The 24122-nt window shown below is 37.7% G+C and overlaps 1 protein-coding gene across 4 annotated transcripts in view; it reads left to right on the top strand.

The window, feature by feature from the left end:
- TMEM68 (transmembrane protein 68) overlaps window positions 1-23043 on the top strand; it is a 34037-nt gene extending 10994 nt beyond the window's left edge. For all 4 annotated transcript variants that reach the window (XM_068983746.1, XM_068983744.1, XM_068983747.1 and 1 more), the window contains 5 exons: window positions 7919-8086; window positions 11051-11244; window positions 17339-17399; window positions 19468-19607; window positions 21552-23043. In XM_068983746.1, coding sequence (XP_068839847.1) covers window positions 7919-8086; window positions 11051-11244; window positions 17339-17399; window positions 19468-19607; window positions 21552-21668 — 680 coding nt within the window. In that variant the 3' untranslated portion in view covers window positions 21669-23043. The remainder of the gene's footprint in view (window positions 1-7918; window positions 8087-11050; window positions 11245-17338; window positions 17400-19467; window positions 19608-21551) is intronic.
- Window positions 23044-24122: the final 1079 nt, after the last annotated feature.

The following is a 24122-nucleotide window of genomic DNA, read 5'->3' as shown; positions in this document are numbered from 1 at the left end:
GGCATTTGTGTGCACATTCAGATTTTGTATTGATGTCAAATCAGTTCTAATCTATGCTTTGTAAAGAATCTTAGAGAAGTTTTTAACTAATAAAAATGTTCACTGTAGAAAATGTGGCAAGTAAAAATAAATATGGAGAAGAAAATAACAGTTACCTAAAATTTGCCATGCCTTTGAATTCTGGTGTGTTTATTGCTTTCTATTTGTGTGGCAGACTAGTATCTTCATGTCACTAAGCCTTCTTACAGGAGCTGTAATAACTGTATAGACTCTGTAAATCCTATAGCTAATTTAGTTAGTTACCTGTTACACTGTTGTTTGTTTGCAATTGGTTTACTATAAGTATTTTTATACAAGAATCTATCCAGTGTTTCCTGTTTTGAACTTAAATTTTACCCTCTACTGTATATTATGTAAGTGCTCTGGCATTTTGCAAACCGTTCTCTGATTCTACTACATCAAGGAATATGAATCTGATATTTCTTTAAATACCTGCATTTTTAGGTAGTCTGTCAATGAGGTCCCTACCTTCAAGTTGTTTACAGCCTTTAAATTATAGCAATTTTGACTTTTTTTACTTCACATTTATTATTAATTTTTAAAAACATGGACATATTGTATTCACTAAAAGTGTCCTCCAAGTTAAACCACAGGTAGTAGGGGTTTTTTTTCCTTCTTTTTTTTTTTTGCATATATATATATATATATATATATATATTTAAATTTATTTTTAAATTGAAGGATAACTGCTTTATAGAATTGTAGAAGAGTTTTTTTAATGGAAAATTAAATTGGGGTTTCAAGAGAACATTCCCGCTCTCCTTCAGGTGGCCTTCAGGTGGGTTAGAGTTTCCTTTCACTTCCTGTGTCTCACACAGGGAAGGACGCCTGGGTCCACCGGCTGGAGCTCAAACCAGCCTCTCCCCAGTCACAGCTGGGTGACCTCGGGCAGGTTACCTCGCTTCCTTTGCCGTTTCTCCCTTCTCCCTCTTCCTCCTCCCTTCCTTTTCAACAATTAGGACTTTTTAAAACTTCATTTACAAAAATTTTTAGAATTACAGAAAAGTTGCAAAAATAGTCCAGAGTTCCTGCTGTTTTTCACTCAGCTTCCCCTAATGTTAGCATCTTACATAACCGTTTCTACAGTTATCAGACTGACGGTGGTACAACATTATCAACCAAACTACAGGTGTTATTCGAATCTTATCAGGTTCCCTGCCATTGTCCTTTTACCAGGATCCCATCCTGCATTTAGTTGTCATATCTTCTCCAATTTAAAACGGGTTTTTTGTCTTTACGACCTTCACACTTTTGCAGAGTACTGCTCAGTGATTTTGTGGACTGTCTCTTAATTTAGGTATGATGTTTTCCATAATTAATTTGAAGTTGTGCATTTTTGACCAGACTCTCACTGATGGTGCATTTTCAGTACATTGTATCCTAGGTGCCTGATGTTAACACGTGTTATTACCGGTGATGGTGACTTTGATCACTTGGTTGAGGAGGTGTCTGCTAGGTTTCTCCACCACAGAGTTGCTAGTTTTTACTTTTTCATTGATAAATGTCTTGGAAGAGCTCCTTTAAAGCTATGCAAATAACCTTTCTCTTCAAACAAGATACGAAACTTTTCTGAACTTCATTTTCCTCTTCTATAAAATGGGTTGTTTTAAGGACTCATTGAATCTTGATATAAAATACTTAGAATAATTTCTATTATGTAATAAAAATTTAACAAATGTTAGCTGTCATAATTATAGAGCATCTTGCTCCAATAATTTGGAAGGCACTAAAATACATCACTTGCCTCTTGGTCATTATTAAGTTCAACTTCACACACCTACTGTGTTCAAGATTCCTAGTATTTTCAAGGCACATTTTTAGGTTGTCAAGGTTTTGACTCTTGTTGCTAGCAAGAAATGCATTCTGCCATCCAGTGTCTACACACAGGTATATCTACTTCATCAAGTGTGTAGAGACTGTCTTCATGTGATCCGCTCTGTTTTCTGTCCTGCTCTCTCTTATTTAAAAAGAAATTGCTGACAGTAACTCACTAAAGTGATTGCACAACTCAGTGAGTGGATGGCCACAAGCATTTGACAATCGCAGGTGCAGGTTAGCCTGGGCACACCTCTGGTAGGAGGTGTGGTGGGGGGCAAGGATACAGCCGCCCTCCCCCGCCCCCCTCCCCTCTACTGTGTGACCTTGAGTAGTTGGTTGTGTGGGTTTTGCTTCCTTGGGTTTCCTCATCAGTGCAGGAATTCTGTGAGGACCATATGACATAATTACTATGGGTCCAATACAGTGCCTGGCAGGTGAATACTCAATGTGTCTATTCCTGTTTCTATGAGACAAAAGTGAAAGCACTATTCACGGAGGATGTAGTTTTTAAACAAGGTTTTGAAGAATGAGTGGGGAAATAACTGAATAACTATTTCACAGAATCCACCTGCAATGCAGGAGACCCTGGTTCGATTCCCGGGTCGGGAAGGTCCGCTGGAGAAGGGATAGACTACCCACTCCAGTATTCTTGGGCTTCCCTGGTGACTCAGCTGGTGAAGAATCTGCCTGCAATGCAGGAGACCTGGGTTTGATCCCTGGGTTGGGAAGATGCCCTGAAGAAGGGAAAGGTTACCACTCCAGTATTCTGGCCTGGAGAATTCTGTGGACTGTATAGTCCATGAGGTTGCAAAGAGTCAGACATGACTGAGCGACTTTCACTTCACCTCATTTCACTTCACACCACTATATTTAAAAATTAAATACATAGTTTTTTTTTGAAGGAAAAGAACCAATCAAAATTGGTTCAAGAAAGAGAGAGAAACAGAGCAGACCAATAATCATACAATAAATATTGAAACAGTGATCAAAGTCTATACCCTCCTCTCTTCACAAAGGGCTGAGAGCCCACAAGTTATGCTAAACTTTTAAGGAACAGATAATGCCTCTCTTAAAGTGAGAGTGTAGGAAAAAGTGGAGTTAAACAGTTTATTTTACAAGGATAGCGGAACTTTGCTATCAAAACTAAGGAGAACACAAAAGGGAGATTTGTAGGTCAGTCTCAAAGTAATTTTATAAAATTCAGTACTTATGATAAAAAAAAAAAAAACTTAGGTGAAGACTAAAGGTACTACCTTAATAAAGTTCCAGAAATATTCAACAAAAATGATCCACATTAGAGAAGTGGTAAAAGCAATTCCCATAAGAAGGAAATAGGACAAGGCTGCTCTCAACTTTTACTATTTAACATTCTCTAGGAGCTCCTGGAAATAAGTAAAGAGATGAGAAAAGAGGCCTGAAAGAACTAAGCGAATCCACTTACTAGTACTGATAAGTTTGCTTAAACACAAAATCACATAATAACAATAATCATTTTTAAAATGGAAATAAAACATTCTATTTGAGACTAACAACATGTAAGAACTTTAAGGAGAAACTATATGCTTTACAGATGGAATTCAAAAAGTTGAAGTGGATACAAGGTCTTGGTGTAATATAGATGTCCCTTCTACAGCCCATTCTCCCAGTTCATTTACTAATTCAATATAACTGATTTTTTGTCAACTTCTAAAATTCATATAGAAGAGTAAAGACGAATAACCAAGGCAAATTGGAAATAAAAGAGGGCATTTCCCTCTATCATATCAAAAGCATCAACATTTATCATGAGTAAAATTACAGTGTTGGTACAGGGATTATCACAAGTAGATCAAACATTAAAAAGTTAGAAGCATGAATGTAGTAAGTGATAAAAGTGGTGTTTGAGGTCAGCATGAAAAGACAGGAAAATACTTGATGACCTTCAAGTATGGAAGATCTTAAAGAAGATGCAAAACAAAAGCTATTGAGAATAACTGAAAATTGTGTCAAAAGATGTGGCAGATCAGGGTAGGTCGTTTACAGCATAACATCAGTTCAGTTCAGTCGCTTAGTCATGTCCGACTCTTTGCGACCCCATGAACCACAGCACGCCAGGCCTCCCTGTACATCACCAACTCCCGGAGTCTACCCAGACCCATGCCCATTGAGTCGATGATGCCATCCAACCATCTCATCTTCTGTCGTCCCCTTCTCCTCCTGCCCTCAATCTTTCCCAGCATCAGGGTCTTTTCCAGTGAGTCAGCTCTTCACGTCAGGTGGCCAAAGTACTGGAGTTTCAGCTTCAACGTCAGTCCTTCCAATGAACACCCGGAACTGATCTCCTTTAGGATGGACTGGTTGGATCTCCTTGCAGTCCAAGGGACTTTCAAGAGTCTTCTCCAACACCACAGTTCAAAAGCATCAATTCTTTGGCACTTAGCTTTCTTTACAATCCAACTCTCATATCCATATATGACCACTGGAAAAACCATAGCCTTGACTAGATGGACCTTTGTTGGCAAAGTAATAGTAAATTTAAAAAATCCAATTTAAATGGTCTAAGCATGTGGTCTGAAAATGACCTAAACATAAATGCCAACAACTGTGACAGATTCACAAGCCCCCTAGTAATTAGGAAAGTGCAAATTAAAACTTATGCTAAGATATAATTTTTACTCAAAATATTGGCAAAAATTAGTTTGTTGACATTAAAGAGTAAGAATGTAGAGACAGGGACTCTCAGTGCCTTTAAGAAAGTACTGTAGTGCAGCCAGTCAGGAGGACTATTCGGTAGCTTCTGTTATAATTTAAAATGGGTGTATCATATGGTCAGTTGCCCTTACTATCCAGTTGTCTCAGTGTCGAGTCTAGTGGAAAACTCACACAGTGTACAGGATGCATATAAATGAATGTTCATTGCAGCAATTATTTGTGAAAAACTGGAAACAGTCCAGTGTCCCTAAATAGGGAAATGGCTCAATGAACTGTGATAGGAATTCATTATGGAATACTTTATAGCCACTAAAACATCATCAATAAGAAATCACTACATGTGTTTATCAAGTAGATGTCCAAGATGCATTGTTGCCGGAAAAAAACTAAGATTCGTTATTATAATCACAGTAGGAAAACCACCTGTGTTCAAACATGCAGACACCCTGGTACTGAGTAAAATGCAGGGTGTATTCAGGACCAAAAAGAGGGGTCATTGTTGTTGTTGGGTGAGAAGTATGTGGAAGGATGAACCTGGAAAGGTAGACTGAAATTAAGTTGTGAGGCAATTGAATGCTGTGCCCAGCCAGGAGTTTGCCTTTGTTTTGTAGGTACTTTTTAGGTCCATTTGCTTTCCTGAGCAAGACCCAAAAGGATGGTATTGTCATTTTACCATAGTGTGTAGGTGTACAGCCTTAAAAATGGGTTTTTGGTGTCACATTTGGAAGGGATCATCTCTTAGATTAGCCCTACCTGAAATTATGGTGCATGCTTGCCTGCTCAGTTGCTTCAGTCGTGTCCCACTCTTTTCAACCCCATGGACAGTCGCCCGCCAGGCTCCTCTGTCCATGGGATTCTCCAGGCAAGAATGTTGGAGTCGGTTACCATTTCCTCCTCCAGGGGATCTTCCCCACCCAGGGATTGAACCTGTGTCTCTTGCATTGAAAGGGGGATTCTTTACCACTAGGCCACCTGGGAAGCAAGGTGGTAGGCTGTTATTTATTACATAATAAATCCCTGCGAGTGAAGGTCTGGGGGAAACCAAAGAATCTGGAAAGTTCTTAAGATCAAGGTGCAGAGTAGGAGAGGTAAGTATGCATTTCACGGCATAAAACAAGAGAGCCACATTCGTCACAGAGTAGGGCTGTTCTTCGGGAAGGCACCCAGACCACTGGAAATGTGCACAAACATGCATATGTCCTGGCCCTCTCCCTGAACAGCGGAGGGATGGACGGTGGCAACAGCCGTCTTGGAGAGTGACGTCTTTCTCTGAGCGCTGGTACCCATCACCCCCCACCCCTGCCCTACCCAGGACAGGTCCTGTAGGCAGAAGACGGGGTTGGCACTTCAAAACCCACATCAGGGAGAGGGAGTGTTATACTTAAGAGAGTGGAGGTAAACACACAGAACGTGGTGACCAGAAAATAGAGTCCGAGGGAGGAGCAGGTAAAGCGCCCCAGCATTTCTATGAACGCGAGACTGAAAGTGCTCCGTTAGAGGCTGTCACGTGGGCAGCGTGGAGGTGGGACGCGCCCTGGTCCATGTGACACAGGAAAGAATGTGACATCACTTGATGGGCCTTTTTGGGGTCTGAAAGGCCTTGACAGTGTTTGACCAGTGTGACCATCCGCTGGTGCTTTCTGAGCCACGGGCTCATCCATGCTTCACGATCATTGCGGTTGAATATTGGGGCTTAAGGTTTAGTGGAAAGATGGTAAACTGAATTTTTCTGCTTTCAACCCGGTGATTTGATAATATGCAAGCAGTTCAATTAATTGTCAATTCTTTTAAAAGAAAATTATTCTGGAAAACAAAGGGGAAGCTAAGGAATAGTCTGTATATAATCCCTTAAAGAAGTATTCTTTATTTCTTAGAATGTTTGTCTGCTGGGACAATCTATCCTTTTGATAACTACAGGCAACTTCAGTGACTGATTCTAAGTAAATTGAATTATTTGAACTAAAATTAGGCAATTGGGAAGAAATGTTAAAAGTACAGAAACCCAATTTTGAAATATCATTAAATTTAATTTTTAAAACCATTCTGTTGAGTTTATTTGATATATTACCAAATGATTTATTTCTTCAATACTAGAATCAGTTACCACACTTAATCTGTTTGGTGAAGATATTATGTTTTTGTTTAGTCACTAAGTCATGTGTGACTCTTTTGCGATCCCGTGGACTATAGCCTGCCAGGCTCCTCTGTCCATGGGATTTCCCAGGCAAGAATACTGGAGTGGGTGGCCATGCCCTTCTCCAGGGGATCTTCCTGACTCAAGGATCAAACCCGAGTCTCCTGCATTGGCAGGAGGATTTTTTACTACTCAGTTACCTGGGAAGCCCAAAGATATTATAAACTACTTTAAAAATGAATCTCTTAAAATTTACACCTAAATCTTTAGAATTTAAATGTTTGTTTCTTAGCAAATCTAACAAGGGATGAACTGAAGGGAAGAAGCACACTGGCAGTTTCAGATTTCTATATTCTGGACACAGTGTCTTTCCTGTGTGGGTTGCAGCCTTGGGTCAGCAGTTCTGTGTGGGAGAGTCTGGCCACAGGAACTTGCTTTTCCTTCTCCCCTTTAGTCACTGAAGACTTCCTTCCTTTTTCTTTGGGCCTCATTGCCCTTGGCCGTGGCCTCCGGATGCTCCCGTTTTCTCTTTGCCAGGTCCAGCTGAGGCTCTGGTCTATAACAACCCCCTCTAATGGGGAGAAGGGAGGTAAAAGCAGGTCTTAGACCAGGGCCGGGATCACGTGCCTTCTCCTGCACAGTGCCATTTCCCACCTCCTGGGATGAAACACGAAGGGTAGTTTTTACTGACACGTGTGGAGCTTACCTCAACCTTTTATATGTGTTTCCCACAGTCCACCCACAGCACAGAATGGTGGGAGGAGAAGTGAGGGCTGGCTTGTCTTTAGTCCCACTCATACTACAGGAGAGAGATTTTCTTGACATTCAGTTCAAATCTCTCATCACATTTTTTTCCTCCACATGTAGTAGTTAGATCCTATAGAGTCATCTTTGTTTTGAATAAATAGAATGGGAAGAATTTGTGAAGAATGATGTGTATGTATATATTTGTTGTTCAGTCGCTAAGTTGTGTTGGACCTTGTGATCCCATGGACTGTAGCAAGCCAGGCTTCTCTGTCCATGGGATTCTCCAGGCAAGAATACTGGAGTGGGCTACCATGCCCTCCTCCAGGGGATCTTCCTGACTCATGGATCAAACCTGGGTCTCCTGCATTGCAAGCAGATTCTTTACCATCAGAGCCGCCAGGGAAGACTTAGTATAAATAGACTAATGTTAAATACATTTTAATTGTCTGTGCTTTGTTTTTCTAACAGGTTATGAAGTTCATGGGATGGAAAAAATACCAGAAGAAGGACCAGCACTGATCATTTTTTATCACGGAGCTATTCCCATAGACTTTTACTACTTCATGGCTAAAATTTTTATCCATAAAGGCAGAACTTGCCGAGTAGTAGCGGATCACTTTGTCTTTAAAATTCCAGGTAAACTTTCCCTGTAGCTGGTGATAGAAGAATATTTAATGAACACGACCGATTATGTGACAGTCTGTGTATCTTTGAGTTCTCTATTAATAGTATTACATGGAAAATCTTTTTGCCTTTTTAGGGTAGCACACTTGGAACTCCAGTTTGGGAGTATCTGTTTTAGGTAATATATCCAAATACAAAAACATTATGGCCAAAAATGTTATCTAGTTTCTTTCTTTATTAACAAGTATTTAGTCATTATTTTTCAAAGTTAAATCCTAAAATAAATTGTAACTTTTGCCAAACAATTAATACATATTTTGGTATAGAGGGTAGTTAACTTTTCATATGGTGAATTTTTCTGTGAGCTATTGATTTGAGAGTTTACTTCTACAGTAATCAGTGTTTGATTACTGTCAGTTGGATAGCAAATGAAAATTAGTGAAATAAGCTAGCCAGGATATATTTTGTCTTTCCATAGTAACATAATATTGTCTCAAAAATCCTAATCTATATAGCCTATTATGTCTCTTATCATATTTGACTTGCGTGGTAGAATTAAAACTCTTGAGCTTGAGGACTACATTCTTTTTAATATTCATGTTCCTAAAGGCTTTGTGCCTTTTAGAAAAGATTAATAGGGAGACTTGTCTAGTGGTCCAGTGGTTAAGACTCCATACTTCCACTGCAGGGGGAACAGGTTTGATCCCTGGTCAGGAAACTAAGACGCTGCATGCTGTGTGGTGTGGCCCCCCCAAAACACAATAAAATAAAAATAAAAAGATTAATCGGTAATTCCCTGGTGGTCCAGCAGTTAGGACTCTGTGTTTTCACTGCTGAGGGCACAGGTTCAAACCTGGTTGGGGAACTAAGACTCCACAGGCCATATGGTACAGCAAAAAAAAAAAAAAAAAAATTAGTAAACTGAATGGTTTCAAACATGATAAGAATTTTAAAAGAATCATTCTAAAGTAAACTCACTGAGATTTTCTTCTGTCACTAAATTACTGGGAACAAGCCAAGAAAATTTATAGCATGTTTTCTGGATTAATAAAAGCAAAAGCCAGCCCTCAACCAGCTAAGCCCCAGGCAGTGCATGAAATAACAGTTCACTTACTGCCTTTCACAGACATGGTTAATGCTTCCAGTATCCCTGTGTCACTAAAAAAGCCATCCTTTTTTATATACAGAGTACTTTGTGTGTAAAGTAAGTTGGCTATAAAAGATATTTCTTTAGAAAGTAACATGATCACTTTATAATAGACTTGGAAACTAGAGGAAATAACATCATTACATGGTCTTATCATGCTAACATGTACCCAGTTATCATTTTGATGTATTTTGCTTCATTTTTAATTTGTACTTTTTCATTTTATATAAACTATTTTGTGTTCTTTTAAAAAAATTAATGCAACATTAACATTTTTCCATGTTTTATAAAGAACATTTTTAATATATGACTAAAATATTTACTTGTTTTCTCTTATGAAACATTAGATTGCTTCCATTTTTTAAATATACACAATAGAATGTGAGGGGCTTCCCTGGTGGCTCAGCAGTAAAGAATCCGGCTGCAATACAGGAGCTGCATAAGATGTGGGTTTGATCCCTGGGTCAGGAAGATCCCCTGGAGGAGGAAATGGGAACCCACTCCAGTATTCTTTGCAGTCCATAGGGCTGCAAAGAGTCAGACACGACTGAAGCGACATAGCATGCATGCAGTAGAATGTGAATATTTTTATTTAGCATTTGACTCTAAAGTTTTCCCCCTTTATAATCTTTATGATCTTATAATATTTTATTAAACCTTCCTCATTTATTCATTTACCTTGAGAGTGCATCGAGTGAAATCAGTGAACTTTTAATAGAAGATAAAAATTATTTCTTCTCAGTAATACTGATAATCTTGCCTCAGACCCTTAAAACCTATGAGCAGTTTGGCTATTCTGCACAGTTTTCACTCTCCATCCACACATGTCCCAGTCTCGCGGGACTATGTTATGAACATCAGTCCTCTAAATTTTCAGTTTAGTTTGGTTAAAATATTTAATTATTGATAGGATTGTTTCTTTTATCCATAAGTAGTTGTAATTTGAAAAACTGTACCATTTTAAGACTGGAATGAATTGTTCCCAAGTCAAACAGTAACATTATTAAAAGCTCTTAATGATATTGCTATTATTGTTGATTTAAAAAATCTTATTGTGAAATTAGCTGTATGTAACTTTTAATTCTGGGGGCTTCCATGGTGGCTCAGATGGTAAAGTGTCTGCCTGCAACGCAGGAAACCCAGCTTCGATACCTAGGTTAGGAAGATCCCCTGGAGAAGGAAATGGCAAACAATTCCAGTACCCTTGCCTGGAAAATTTCATGGTCGGAGGAGCCTAGAAGGCTACAGTCCATAGGGTTGCTTTTAGTTTGGATAGATTTAACTGTGGCCTGCCAGTTTGGGTAGGTCAAGGTCAGTTAGATTCACGTTCTCCTCAGTGACTCGTTCATGGGGTTAATGGAAGGTTAGATGGGTGGTTGCTGACCCCTCTCATAAATACTGTGGACGGTGTTTGCCTATGACACACACTGGAAGAGCTTTAGACTAGACACACTTGGACCGGAATCTCTGCCCTGCCCTTTGCCAGATGTGTGCCTTTGAGCAAGCCTCTCAACCCTCTGAACCAACTTTCCTCCTCTGAAAAATGGGGATAAAAATCCCTATTTTCCCAGGTCCTTGGGGGTTTTAATTGAGAATTTGAATATGCAGCCAGAGTTATAGGTGATCATGAAGGAGGTGATCAATAAGACATTGCTATTAATTTACCAGCAATGTTGATCTTAAGAGTTCCTGTTGGTTTAAAAAAAGTAAAAAAATAACGTACTGATTTAAGTATAAAGACTACATTATGTAGATTGTGAAAACTTTTGTTCTCAAAAAATTGGACAAGAAGTACTTAAGATGTATCTTCATGTTAATATATCTTACAGGGTTTAGCTTATTACTTGATGTATTTTGTGCTATTCATGGACCAAGAGAAAAATGTGTTGAAATCCTGCAGAGTGGTCACTTGCTAGCTATCTCACCAGGTGGCGTTCGGGAAGCACTGATGAGTGACGAGACCTACAACATTGTGTGGGGTAATCGGAAAGGCTTCGCTCAGGTTGCAATAGATGCAAAAGTGGTGAGTTGTATAAAACTGATTATTAAAGGAAAGCTAGGTCAACTTTAAAATAAATGCTTAAGTTGCCAAAGTATATCAGAATTTAAATCTTGTCTTTGTACTACTTTAAAAAGTAGTGTATGTAACTCATAACAATAGAGAAATAGTCCTTGTGCATGGGAAATCATCTTTACAAAAATTCAGTCTGGGAATATGCGAATACCTAGAAAAGCTTTATTTTACACTTCAAAATCCAGCTTCTTGTATTCAGATTTATGAAATTTTTGTATTATTTCAGTTATACTCTTTTTCACGAGTATAATCAGTCCAATTCTGTGTAGTTTGACATATTTCAGTGTTTGAGTTGACATATTTCAGTGATGGCTGTTAGTTGGTTTCATTATAATCCTTGTGTCTGTGACCAATTTATAACAATAGAACTCAAATAATATATGACTCCTACCATTTTTCATCAGCAAATGTGATCAGCTATCTAATAGTATGAATAAAGATGAGAAATAGATATTGGTATAATTTAGAGCTTTTAAAAAAGAATGAATTTGTCAATAAAGTGACGGTTCCTCTGGGAGTCACTGTAATTGTTCTTAGTAAACTGGAGAATCAGAATGTCATCTTGTCCTTTTCTTTTGCTTTGGAAAGTATTTCTCAGCTTTTTGGTCTCCGTATTGTGCTTTGTCCTATGAACATTTACTACTTATGGGATGTTTCTTCTTTGTTTTTTCTTTATTTTCATTTTAGATTGTCTATCAGAAAAAGAAATCGTGGCACTTGCCAAGGTGGTTTTCTTTTTCCAGGCCAGTTAGTTAGAGACTGCTGCCCATACTTTCACGTTTTTGTTTTTGTGTGTGTGTTTCCATTGCTGTCATGTAGGCACCAGTTTAGACCCTTAACTTGACTGTTTATTTTGCAAATACAGACCTTCGATTAAAAAAGAAAGGATTATGGATGTCTCCTTCTAACCCAAAAGCAACATTTAAGGAAGAATGGACATTTTTCCTTTATTTTTTAAATCGCAGAGTTACAATAAAATATAATACATTGCGCGCTATTCTCTACGGTACATATTTGTGTATGTAACTCCTGAAGACAGTGCTCTATCAGTGTGATCTCGGTGTGAGTTAATGTGCTTGGCCAAGTGTTCTATAATGGACCACATAAAAATTTAAACACTATTGTCCTACAGTAGGTTATACACTTCCTTAGGACAAAGCCATCTTTTTATAGTCTGAGCTCTGAGTATAATGATTAGCACTTAGGCTCTGTGTATTTGTTGAATTGATTTTGTAAACACGATATTAAACACTGTAAGAAAGGAGCCTTTTGAATTTAAGTCTAGGTTAATAGTATTACTGATACAGAAAATTAATTTATAGCCTACTTTCCAAAAAATCTTATGTATTAAGATAGAAAACAAAACTTTAGACTTTATGAATACTGTGGATACAAGATGATATATGCACAGTGGTTTAGAAATTAAGGCGAATCAGTATAAATGTACATTGAGCCAATGATAAAAGCTAAAAGCCTAGCTCAATTTTCAGGTTTATATTTTGAGAGAATTATTTCTTCCCAGGTATAAGATAAAAGCTAGAAAAGCTTTATTTTACACTTCAAAATCCAGCTGTAAATCTATTGACGAAAATAGATTTGGAATCACCCACATTGATCATGGGACTCTAATTCCTCATCCTTAAGTAACAGTTTTAATGACCTTTGCCTGGAAGAAGACTTGATAGAAAGAAATCACATAGAGAAAGAAACCCTTTCATCAATCCTTGAGTTTCTAGATAAATGAGATAATCTAGATCATTTAAGGTTTTGGTACAAAACTTGAGAAAATTTAATGAACAGTCCTTTACAAGTTAATCAACAAAAATCTTTAATGTTGCTGGCTTACGTCATAGCACTGTATTGTTGATAAGTCTTGCATCACTCCCAACCTTTCTTGGCGCTTTTAAAGGCTTTGCATTGGTGCCCTGTGCAGTAAGTAGGTGATGTATGTGATTATTCCAGTGTTGCAGATGAGGAAGCTCAGGCACAGAGAGATGGAAGGACCGAAGCAGAGCTTGTCGTTCAGGACGGTAGGCAGCCAGTGCACTTGACAGTGAGTCCGCCCACCCTGAGCTTAGAGGTCCTTCCAGGTCCAAGAGGGAAGCCTTTCAGTCGCAGGTGGACATAGCTGTAAATGGCACCAGTAACTTATTTAGAAAAGCCTTTGCTCGGTCTCACAGATTTACCATAAACTTTGAGTCAGAATTTAAGACAGTTGTTGCAGGGTTAGCTGCATTTAAATTGTATAATAACGAAGTAATGGAAATTCAAGTGAAAAAAATCTAGATTGTCAATGGAGGTTCACGGAATATTGATAGCAAGTATTTAAGGTTCATGTGAAAATTATATGGCTTTTTGGTATAATCTAAATCACTCTTATTTTGTGAATTCCTGACAATTCGACTTTGTTGAGAATTTTTAGGTAACATTATACCTAAATAAGTTGGGATAAAAATGAGGCTATGTACTCTAACTGGAAAACAGGTAACAGATGTAAAAGCAGATAGCATTTGTTTCAGTAATATTGTTTATGTGTATTATCTTAATCTACAAAAAACCTCGAGATGGGATAATTCTTTTTATTGTCCCTGTTTCATACATGAAGAAACTGAGGTGTAGTGAGTGACTTGCCCACTTACATTTTTGTGGCAAAGACTCCAAGACCACTGTATTCCAAATACACAGCCTCTCCCTCTCACATACATGTACAAATTGTTAACATACATTAACAATTTGATTCTAGGTTACTGATGCAACTACCTTGTTATACAAAGCGTCACAAAGAAAGGAATGAACTACAGTACATAGTTGTAATAACGGTAATGCTTGTAGCTGTAAGGCAGCAAGCTTGGACATGAATTTAGAAACCACAGACCCAGGGTACAGCCTGGAGTACTAAGTTTGTAGGGTAAGCTTTTTCCTGTTTAGTGTCTTCTAGAAATGCCCAGCCTCTGGAGAGTTAGCCATTAAAGGATGATAATGCAACTTAAAGAGCCTTTTGATGAGGGTGAGAGAGGAGAGTGGAAACGCTGGCTTGAAACTCAACGTGAAAAAACAAAGATCATAGCATCTGGTCCCATCACTTCATAGAAGGGAAAAAAGTGGAAGCAGTGACAGATTTTATTTTCTTGGCTCTGAAATCATGACGGACGGTGACTGCAGCCATGAAATTAAAAGATGCTTGTTCCTTGAAAGGAAAGCTATGACAAACCTGGTGCATGTGTTCTAAGTTGCCTCAGTCGTGTCCGACTCTTTGTGACCCTATGGACTGTACCTCACAAGGCTCCTCTGTCCATGGGATTCTCCAGGCAAGAATACTGGAATGCATTGCTGTTCCCTTCTCTAGAGGATCTTCCTGGCACACGGATTGCATCCACCTCTCTTATGTCTCCTGCATTGGCAGATGGGTTCTTTACCACTAGCACCGTTTGGGAAGCCCCATGACAAGCATAGACAGTATATTAAGAAGCAGAGACATCATTTTGCCGACAAGGGTCTGTATAGTCAAAGCTGTGGTTTTTCTAGTAGTCAAGTACAATGTGAGAGTTGGACCATAAAGAAGGGTGAACACTGAAGAATTGATGATTTTGAATTGTGGTGCTGGAGAAGACTCTTGAGAGTCCCTTGGACTGCAAGGAGATCCAACCAGTCCATCTTAAAGGAAAGTAACCCTGAATATTCCTTGGAAGGACAGATGCTGAAGCTGAAGCTCCAATACTTTGGCCGCCTGATGCGAAAAGCCCACTCATTGGAGAAGACCCTGATGCTGGAAAAGATTGAAAATAGGAGGAGAAGGGGGCGACAGAGGATGAGATGGTTGGATAGCTTCACCAACTCAATGGATGAGAATGTGAGCAAACTCCAGGAGACAGTGGAGGACAGAGGAGTCTGGTGCGCTGTAGTCTATGAGGTCACAAAGAGTCAGGCATGACTTAGTGACTGAACAACAACTACAAATACATCCTGAAGAATCTTTGTAAAGTACACCCTTCGATAGAAACTTTGGGGTTAATGCCAGAGTAAATCTGGCAGAACTGGTTGGAGAAGGCAAAGTGGTATATATGTGAGCTGGAAGTTCTCTGTTCCTTCTTGGGCATCTTATCTTCTTAACTCTGAAGACATTATGCAACTATTTAAAATATTAGGATTCCAGCCATTGCTTTATTCTACAAAACTAGTGGCGATTTTAGAAAAATCATAATCTGGATTTTTTTACAGAAGAGTCAGTCTACTTTGTCTTAGGTGTTAGCTTTATGAATGAACTCCATCAGATTTTAAATTCTTCGTCTGACTGGTTTTCTTTACATGACTTCTCTCTATCCTAACTGGTTTTTAAAATGCTTGCTGTCTGTTTCCTACCCTTTGTTTTCAGAGAACACAGTGAATTCCTCAGAATTTTCTTTCTGTTCTGTCGATTCATTCCTTCTGTGGTTTGTCCATTACACTGTCTGTTAGCACCTACTTTTTCTGGGCAGTGTTCCAGGTACTGGGGATCCAACTGTGAATGAAACAAAGTCTCTGCTGTCGGTTACAGAGATAATAAATAAGTGATCAGTTAGGTATATGTGAGGGAGTAAGTTTTATGAAGAAAGCTGTGCCTGCAGTCTCTTTCCTTCAGCCCACCACTTTTTACTGCTTTCCAAAGCTGAAAAGGAACAGCTTTTTAAATGTCAGCTTATGTAAATGTTTCAAGCCCTGCTCGCTAAGGCAGGTCACTCTGATTTAGCAAATGCTGATGGTACACTGTAAGTGAAGTAACACTCGTCCTTCCCCACCAATTTTATCTGTTCTAAACATCATTTAATTCACTATATTTTGTGTACAGTTTAAAGTATTTTATTCAATTTTTTATCTACTTCAGTTTCACTATGGCATAATCTCCTTACATGGTCCTTTGCTACTTAATCCATTATTTTATGATTAGATAAGGCCTCCATTTTAAGTGAGTGAAGTCATTCAGTCATGTCTGGCTCTTTGCAACCCCGTGGACTGTAACCTGCCAGGCTCCTCCATCCATGGGATTTTCCAGGCAAGAATACTGGAGTGAGTTGCCATTTCCTTTTCCAGGGGATCTTCCTGACCCAGGGATCGACCCGTTGCAGGCAGACTGTTTATCATCTGAGCCACCAGAGAATCATATTTAATCATTGATATTCATGGAAAAATAAAAAACTTGAACTTGTAAACAGATATCCTCCAAAATTAATGATATGAAGAGTTTATATATACACACACAGATACATACACACGCTTTTCCTATTTTTTTGGTGTTGAGACTTATACATGGGTTTCCCTGGTGGCTCAGCAGTAAAGAATATGCCTGCCAGTGCAGGAGACGGGGGTTCGATCCCTGGTCTGAAAGATCACCTGGAGAAGGAAATGGCAACCCACTCCAGTATTCTTACCTGGAGAAACCCATGGATAGGGGAGCCTGATGGGCTACAGTCTATGGGGTCACAAAAAGAGTCAGACACAGCTTAGCGACTTAACAACAATTTATACAGTTTTCTTTGATATTGAACATTTTCAGATTTAATAAGCTCACTCCCCAAAAATGGTGTTTCACTAATTTCTGGACAGCATCGTGCCAAAACTTGTTATTGAAAATTATAGAAATTTCCCCATAGAGAGGATTTCTGTCTTGTAACTTTTTCTTCAGTAAACATACTATTCAGTACCCCACTAAAACCAGTTTAATTATCATTCATTTTACTCAATGACATTGATGATTACTTTAATCCTTGAGTTTCAGGAGTTCTTGAGAATGATAGCAAAGTTGGCAAATGAAATATTGCATATTACCACTAGAGGGTAGTGTTTCTAATATATATATATATATATGTGCATATATATATATATATATATTTAGAAATACCACGTTAATTTTAGTCGATAAATCACACTAGTGATAACAGTATGTTTTATTTTTTAAAATACCTTAGTTTTGTGACTTAAACAGGCCCTTAAAATTTTACAATAGTGACTTAATAGAGACATCAAATGGATTAATGTATTTACTTTTTAATTCAAATTCTCTCTTTAGCCCATTATTCCTATGTTTACACAAAATATTCGAGAAGGATTTAGATCACTTGGAGGAACAAGTAAGTTCTGATTCATATGGTTTTTTAAGTATAACTGTAATATTTAGAATGTAATATTTTAAATATTTGGACTTTTGAACACTATACAGAAACCTTTTGAATTTATTTTAGAAAATGCATATGCTATTTAGGTGTTTTTCTTTTTTAAATCTAAGTGATAACTGGTTCTAAGTGATAGCAGTTCTAGGTGTTAAATTTTTGTTGAGTCTCATATATACTCAAGATTATTTACCATGGGCTTTAAAAAATTGCACAGTGAATTTTCTAATTCTGTGTTAAACCATATTGTTGAGGTTTAGAACAGATTTACGTATTACCCAGACTACCTTCCTAACTCATTCCTGAAGAAGTTGCAGCTTTAAAAATGGATGACAACAAAATACTGAATTAAGATTAGCAGCCTAAGGAGATACCATTTGCTTTCATTTATTGCTATTACTTCTTATTCTTTTTATTTTTTTGAACCATGATAAACTTACCTCAAAGAGTTCTTTTTGCCTACCTTTAATTTTTGATAAAAATAGCTTTGAACCTAGCTATAGGAAGGATCGGAGAAGGCAATGGCACCCCACTCCAGTACTCTTGCCTGGAAAATCCCATGGACAGAGGAGCCTGGTGGGCTACAGTCCATGAGGTCACTAAGACTGAGTGACTTCACTCTCCCTTTTCACTTTCATGCATTGGAGAAGGAAATGGCAACCCACTCCAGTGTTCTTGACTGAGGAATCCCAGGGACGGGGGAGCCTAGTGGGCTGCCATCTGTGGGGTCTCACAGAGTTGGACACGACTGAAGCGACTTAGCAGCAGCAGCAGCAACATAGGAAGGATAGCAATTAGATGTGCTTTCTGTTCGGAGTTTGTTGTTGGCTTATTTATTTTTATGAAATTTTTATGGTTTGTTTTGTACCCTGTGGTTTCTGTATTTGATTATATTTTGTATCCTTAGCACTATATTGTTAGTGTTCCTATCCATATATAAATCTCATCCTGAAAACCCTGAACTTCTATTGTTCCTTTTATGTCTAATGTTGGTGTATAGTTGATATTATATCATGTTTTCTTAGGTCTTTTTTTTTTCAAATGTGAAATAGAAAGGCAGGTTGATGTGATGTTTAATTTTTGTTGTATAATTGTTCCTTCTAATTTTCTTTCAGGTCATTTCTTTAGAATTTAAGTTACATACCAGAAATCATTCCTAACTTTGCATACCAGAAATCATTCCTAATTTTGTTCCTTTAACTATAAAGTGTTTTTAAAATTTTTTGACTGTCTTTTTTACTTAAAAGTTGAATATCTCAAAAATTGATGTGTAGTAATGTATTATTTCGAGTACTACTCTGGGTCTTATGGTATATTCCGTGTTTCCACATATAAACAGTGTTTTAAACTTTCAGTACAATTCATAATTGTATAGTCCATGTTCCTTGCCTTTTGTGGATTGTTTTGTAGTCTTAGCCCATCAGTTTATTTTACATTACTACCACTTTTAATCTTGCTAAATTTCACACTTGGTCCTTAGCACTAATAATTCTTTTCCCTAATTTATAGTATTTTTAGTCTTAGGTTTTCAGTGTATTTTGGTCTCATGTTTATTTGACTTTATTTTATGGCTCCATTTTTGCTTTTATTCATGTAAGTCACGTATTTCTGAGCCTCTGGACTGTTTAGCCTCTGACGTTTTGTTGCAGTCTTTATCCTGTTTTGCAATAATAGTAATGAGTTTGTCTTTTAAAATTCTTATTTTTTGAAAGCTCATCTCCACTCCTACCCCTCATTAATAGACCTTATTTATTGAGCATTTTTAGGTTGACAGAAAAATAGAGCAGAAGGCACAGAGGGGCCCCCACACCTCACCACCCCCCAGTGTCTTCTGTTACTGGCATCTTGCAGTAATGTGGCACATTTGTTACCATCAGTGAAAAGCTCCCCTTTAAAAAAATTGTGTTAATTGCCAGGAGATGATACTGGTTGCCACCTTCCTTGAAGTCTTACATAATTCATTTGAAAGATTACAATTATATGCTTAGAATATATAACAATTAAAATGATTTCATTTCCTTTAAAACAGGGCTGTTTAGGTGGCTTTATGAAAAATTCCGCTATCCATTTGCCCCCATGTACGGAGGTTTTCCCGTGAAGTTGCGCACCTACTTAGGTGATCCCATTCCATACGACCCAAAGATCACAGCAGAAGAACTAGCTGAAAAGGTAAATTATTCTTTCTTTAGTTTTAGGACATATTTTTCCTTTTACTGAAGATGAACTCATTAATTCCACAAATGTGTTCTGGATCAGTGGTGACTTTTCCCCCAAGGGACATCTGCCTGTGTCTGGGGACATTTTTATTGTCACAGTGGACAGAACTCAGGAGGTGGTGATGCCCTTGGTGTCCCATGGGTAGAGGTCAAGGATGCCGGTAGATATTCTGTGGTGGGCAGGGCAGTCCCCCCAGCAAAGAGCCGTTCTTTTGAAAATGTCAGTACTGTTGAGGTTGAAGTTCTTAGCCCTGATAATTAAAAAGTTTTGTAAGTGATGTTTAGAAGAAGAAAGCTTTGACCTCCATGAAAAGAAAGAAATTGCCTTTGTCTGGTAGAAGTACCTTGGGAGGAAAACGGAACGTTGTTTGTGAGTTTCCACATCAGGTTGTCCCAGTGCTGCTGTTTGTTTCCTCTGTGACTCAGGCAGGCCCCACCACCCTCCTCTAGTCTAGGGGAGAGAAACAGAGCCCACTCACATATACCCAGAGGGTCACAGGTGACTGTTCACGTTCATTGTTGAAAACTGTCTGCCACCCAGTAAGTGCTCCATGGATGCTGGCTACTGTTGTTCTCCCAGGAACATAAAGCCCCATGTAGAAGGTCAGTAACTAAGTTGATGTTTTTAAGGTGATTTCTTAGCACAAGGGGGCTTCCCAGGTGGTTCAATGGTAAAAGAATACACCTGTCAATGCAGGAGACATGAGTTCAATCCCAGGGTTGGGAAGATCCCCTGGAGAAGGAAATGGCAAGCCTCTCCAGTATTCTTGCCTGGGAAATCCCATGACAGAGGAACCTGGTGGGCTATAGTCCATGGGGTCACAAAGAGTTGGACACGACTGAGCAACTGAGCATGGACGTGAGCACATTAGCACAATGCTGTGCTTGTGGCTTGACTTCTCAACCTGAGCACCACTGACATTTTGTTGTGGGCAGCTAGAAAGGGGTGAAACTTCAACGAGCTCGCCGGAAAACTTCCTACTACTTTTTTCCTTCTGATTTTCACCCCCTTCAGTTCTTTTTAGTGTTTACTGTGTGTAGGGCATTGCTGTGCACAATGCTAGAAAAATGCTAAGGTGTATCTTAAGGTATAGAAAGTTGCCATGTGGACAATATCTGTAATTCCACTGTAATGAAGTGAATGTAGGAAATATGGCTAAGTAACATACCATTATATATATGTACCACAGCTTCTTTATCTGTTCATCTGTTGTTTGACATTTAGGTTATTCACATGTCCTGGCTATTAAAAACGGTGCTGCAATGAACACTGGGGTACATGTGTCCTTTTGACTTATGCTTTTCTCACGGTATATACCCAGTAGTAGGACTGCTGGGTCACATTGGGGAGGGGTTGGGAAAAAGGCTTAAGAGGGAGGGGATATATGTACACATATAGGTGATTCACTTTGTTATACAGCCAGAAACTAACACAGCATTGTAAAGCAATGATAGTCCAAAATAAAATAAAATAAAAATTAAAGAAATGCTATGCACCTTGAAGAGTCACTGCATGAATGAAAGTTCAAGAACCTTCTGTACTAAACACAGTTTGCAACATTTCGTTATTTTTCGTATACTTAGAATGCTGAAAGGTTTTTGAAGCTAAATTAACAGTATTACATTAAAAAACAAAACTAAGAAAGAAGTCATTCATTCTGAGGATTGATAGATGCTAAGTTTGGGAAGACTTCTTTAAAGTACTAGTGTATTAAAAAAAGTATTATATTAAAGTATAAATATAATAGATAATAAATAAATAATTATTTATTATTAAATAATAATAATAAAGTATATTAAAGTATACTATATTAAAGCACTAGTATATATCCTTACAGACTAAATATCTACATTGAGAACTAAAAGAATAACGGCTTTTCTTTTGCTTGCTTGATAGACAAAGGATGCTGTTCAAGCTCTGATTGATAAGCACCAAAGAATACCTGGAAACATAATGAGTGCTTTGCTAGAACGTTTTCGTAACAAACAAAAGATCAACCAGAAGACTCTTTAATACATTTATATTAATCTGTTTGTATCTATAGGACTGTATTCTGAATTTTGTAGGTTCTATAGTTAGTATTTTTTTTTTAATCACGTGAAGAAGCATCTTTCATTGAACTTGTTTGCTTGAGATTATGTTGTCAATTTTGTTTCTGCAATCAGTTGTGTCAAATTTAAATAATAACTCACTACATGCATCATAATTCAGAAAATGATCATGGTTCTTTTTATAATTTTCTAATCATGTATTATAAACATAGATCCTTAAATCTATGGGCTTCCCTGGTAGCTCATCTGCTAAAGAATCTGCCTGTAATGCAGGAGACCCAGGTTTGATCCCTGGGTCGGGAAGATCCCCTGGAGAGGGGAATGGTTACCCACTCCATGCCTCATAATTTGGAAAGTGATCATGGTTCTTTTTATAGTTGCCTAATCATGTATCCTACACATAAATCCTTCAAGTTAAGTTTATCAATAATAGCAGTGGAGGTTAAACATTCCTAAATAATGCATCTAAGTTTCTGCATCTCTTGCACTGAGCTAGTTTTGCAAGATGGCATAACCTAGGGTTTTAGTACAGATGCTTAAGTTAGAGAAAAACAAGCTGTTTCCTCTGCCTCTCATTCCTTTCATGACCTTCGGCAAATCACATATTTTTGTGCCTCAACAATTCACTTTTTAAAAACATGTTAATCCTTTGATGAGGAATATTGTTTTAACTCTTTCTATTTGCTGTGATTGATATCCATAGAATGGAAATTATGACCGTGTAAACTAAACAATACCAAGATCTTTTAGAAGTTTGTGTATTTATTTTGTCCATAGGATGTTTAAATTATTCCTTCAGGTATGATGTCAAGTTGCCAAGCAACAATGAAAAAGATGTATTGTTTTTCAAACTGAGTAAAACAGAAATTAGGGAAAGTAAAATTTCTAATTATTGTGATTATTCTTTTTAGTATTATATTTTTAATGAGAATCTGTAGACAAGCCATAAAAGGTATGCTCTGCGTCGTCTGCCCTGTAATATGGCATTTAATAGTGTCAGGTTAGAAATCACAGTCGTGCCCTGCATCTTGTACTTTAGAAGCTGATTCTAGGCTGATGACAGCCCCGGGAGAAAGCTCTGCTTTTCTCAACATCCTGGCTCATTCAGCTTGACTCTGCATCCAGACGGATGGTTTACTGTTTCAATAAAAATATACTTGAATGATGAATTTATGTGAACATAGGGCTCTCTAAAAAATTAATGGGTTTCGATTTGTTGTCTCTTTGAAATCTGAATTTAAAAGTATTTAAGCAGAATACTACTAGGAATCAAATGCAGTATGTCCCTCTCCCTTTTTAAGATATTAAATTACTTGGATTTTTGTATAAACTTTTGTATAACAAGTATGTATGTATGATATGTGTAATGTATGTAAAATTAAGAAAAATAAAAATAAGCTGAAATGCAGTTCCTGTTCTTGTGAGATTACATATGTGACACTTTTTAAATTTAAACTGATTTTTTGTTTTACCATTTATGCTTTTCTCACCTATAGTCATATTCATCAATTTCAGCCATAATGAATAAAACTGACTTTTCCATGTAATAAGTATATTTTAATTTCAGTGAAAAGTGTCAACTAATTTGCAGCTTTTTTCCCCTCTCGAGTAATGAGCAGTGTTTTTTAAAAAATTCATCAATATTTCCAGAATAAAGGAATAAAGGGTCATAATATGAATGAGAATAATGGTTTTTTGGCAACTATTGCATTTTAAAAACTGAAGAAAGAACAACATTCTTGCTAATGTAGCAAAAGCCTTTTTTTTTTTTTACAGTATTAAAGTTTTACTGCTTTAAAACTTTTTTCTTCTCTGATACTCAGAGAAGTATTAACAAGAAGGCTGTCTCATTTAATACAAAGTCTTTATCTATGCTATTTGAATTTAAATGCCATTTAGAAGAATGAGGGGGCTTCCCTGGTGGCTACCCTGGTGGTAAAGAATCCGCTTGCAATACAGGAGACCCAGGTCTGATCCCTGAGTCAGGGAGACGCCCTAGAGAAGGGAATGGCTACCCACTCCAGTATTCTTGCCTGGAGAAGCTCATGGGCAGAGGAGTCTGGGGAGCTACAGTCCATGGGATTGCAGAGGCACAACTGAACTGTCACTTTCACGAGAAGGTTGAAGGAATGTGATGAAATATAGACATAAGTAATACTATTATTGCTAACATTATTGCATCATAATAATAGATCTAAATATGAGACCCTCTGAAGTTAATGACATGAACCATTGAAATAATAGATGTTTACGGGGATAAGCTGGGTGTGTTTTGTATATATGATTACCATTTTTAAAACACATTTTTTTCTTAATGTATATTTTTTATTGAAGTATAGTTGACTTAAAGTGTTTCAGGTACACAGCAAGGTGATTCAGTTGTACATGTACACATATATTTTTTTGAAATCATTTT

The sequence above is a fragment of the Capricornis sumatraensis genome, chromosome 11 (genome assembly GCF_032405125.1).
Source record: "Capricornis sumatraensis isolate serow.1 chromosome 11, serow.2, whole genome shotgun sequence".
Classification (NCBI taxonomy): Eukaryota; Metazoa; Chordata; class Mammalia; order Artiodactyla; family Bovidae; genus Capricornis; species Capricornis sumatraensis.
Note: the sequence above shows the minus strand (reverse complement) of the source record. Positions and strands in the feature narration are given on the sequence as shown.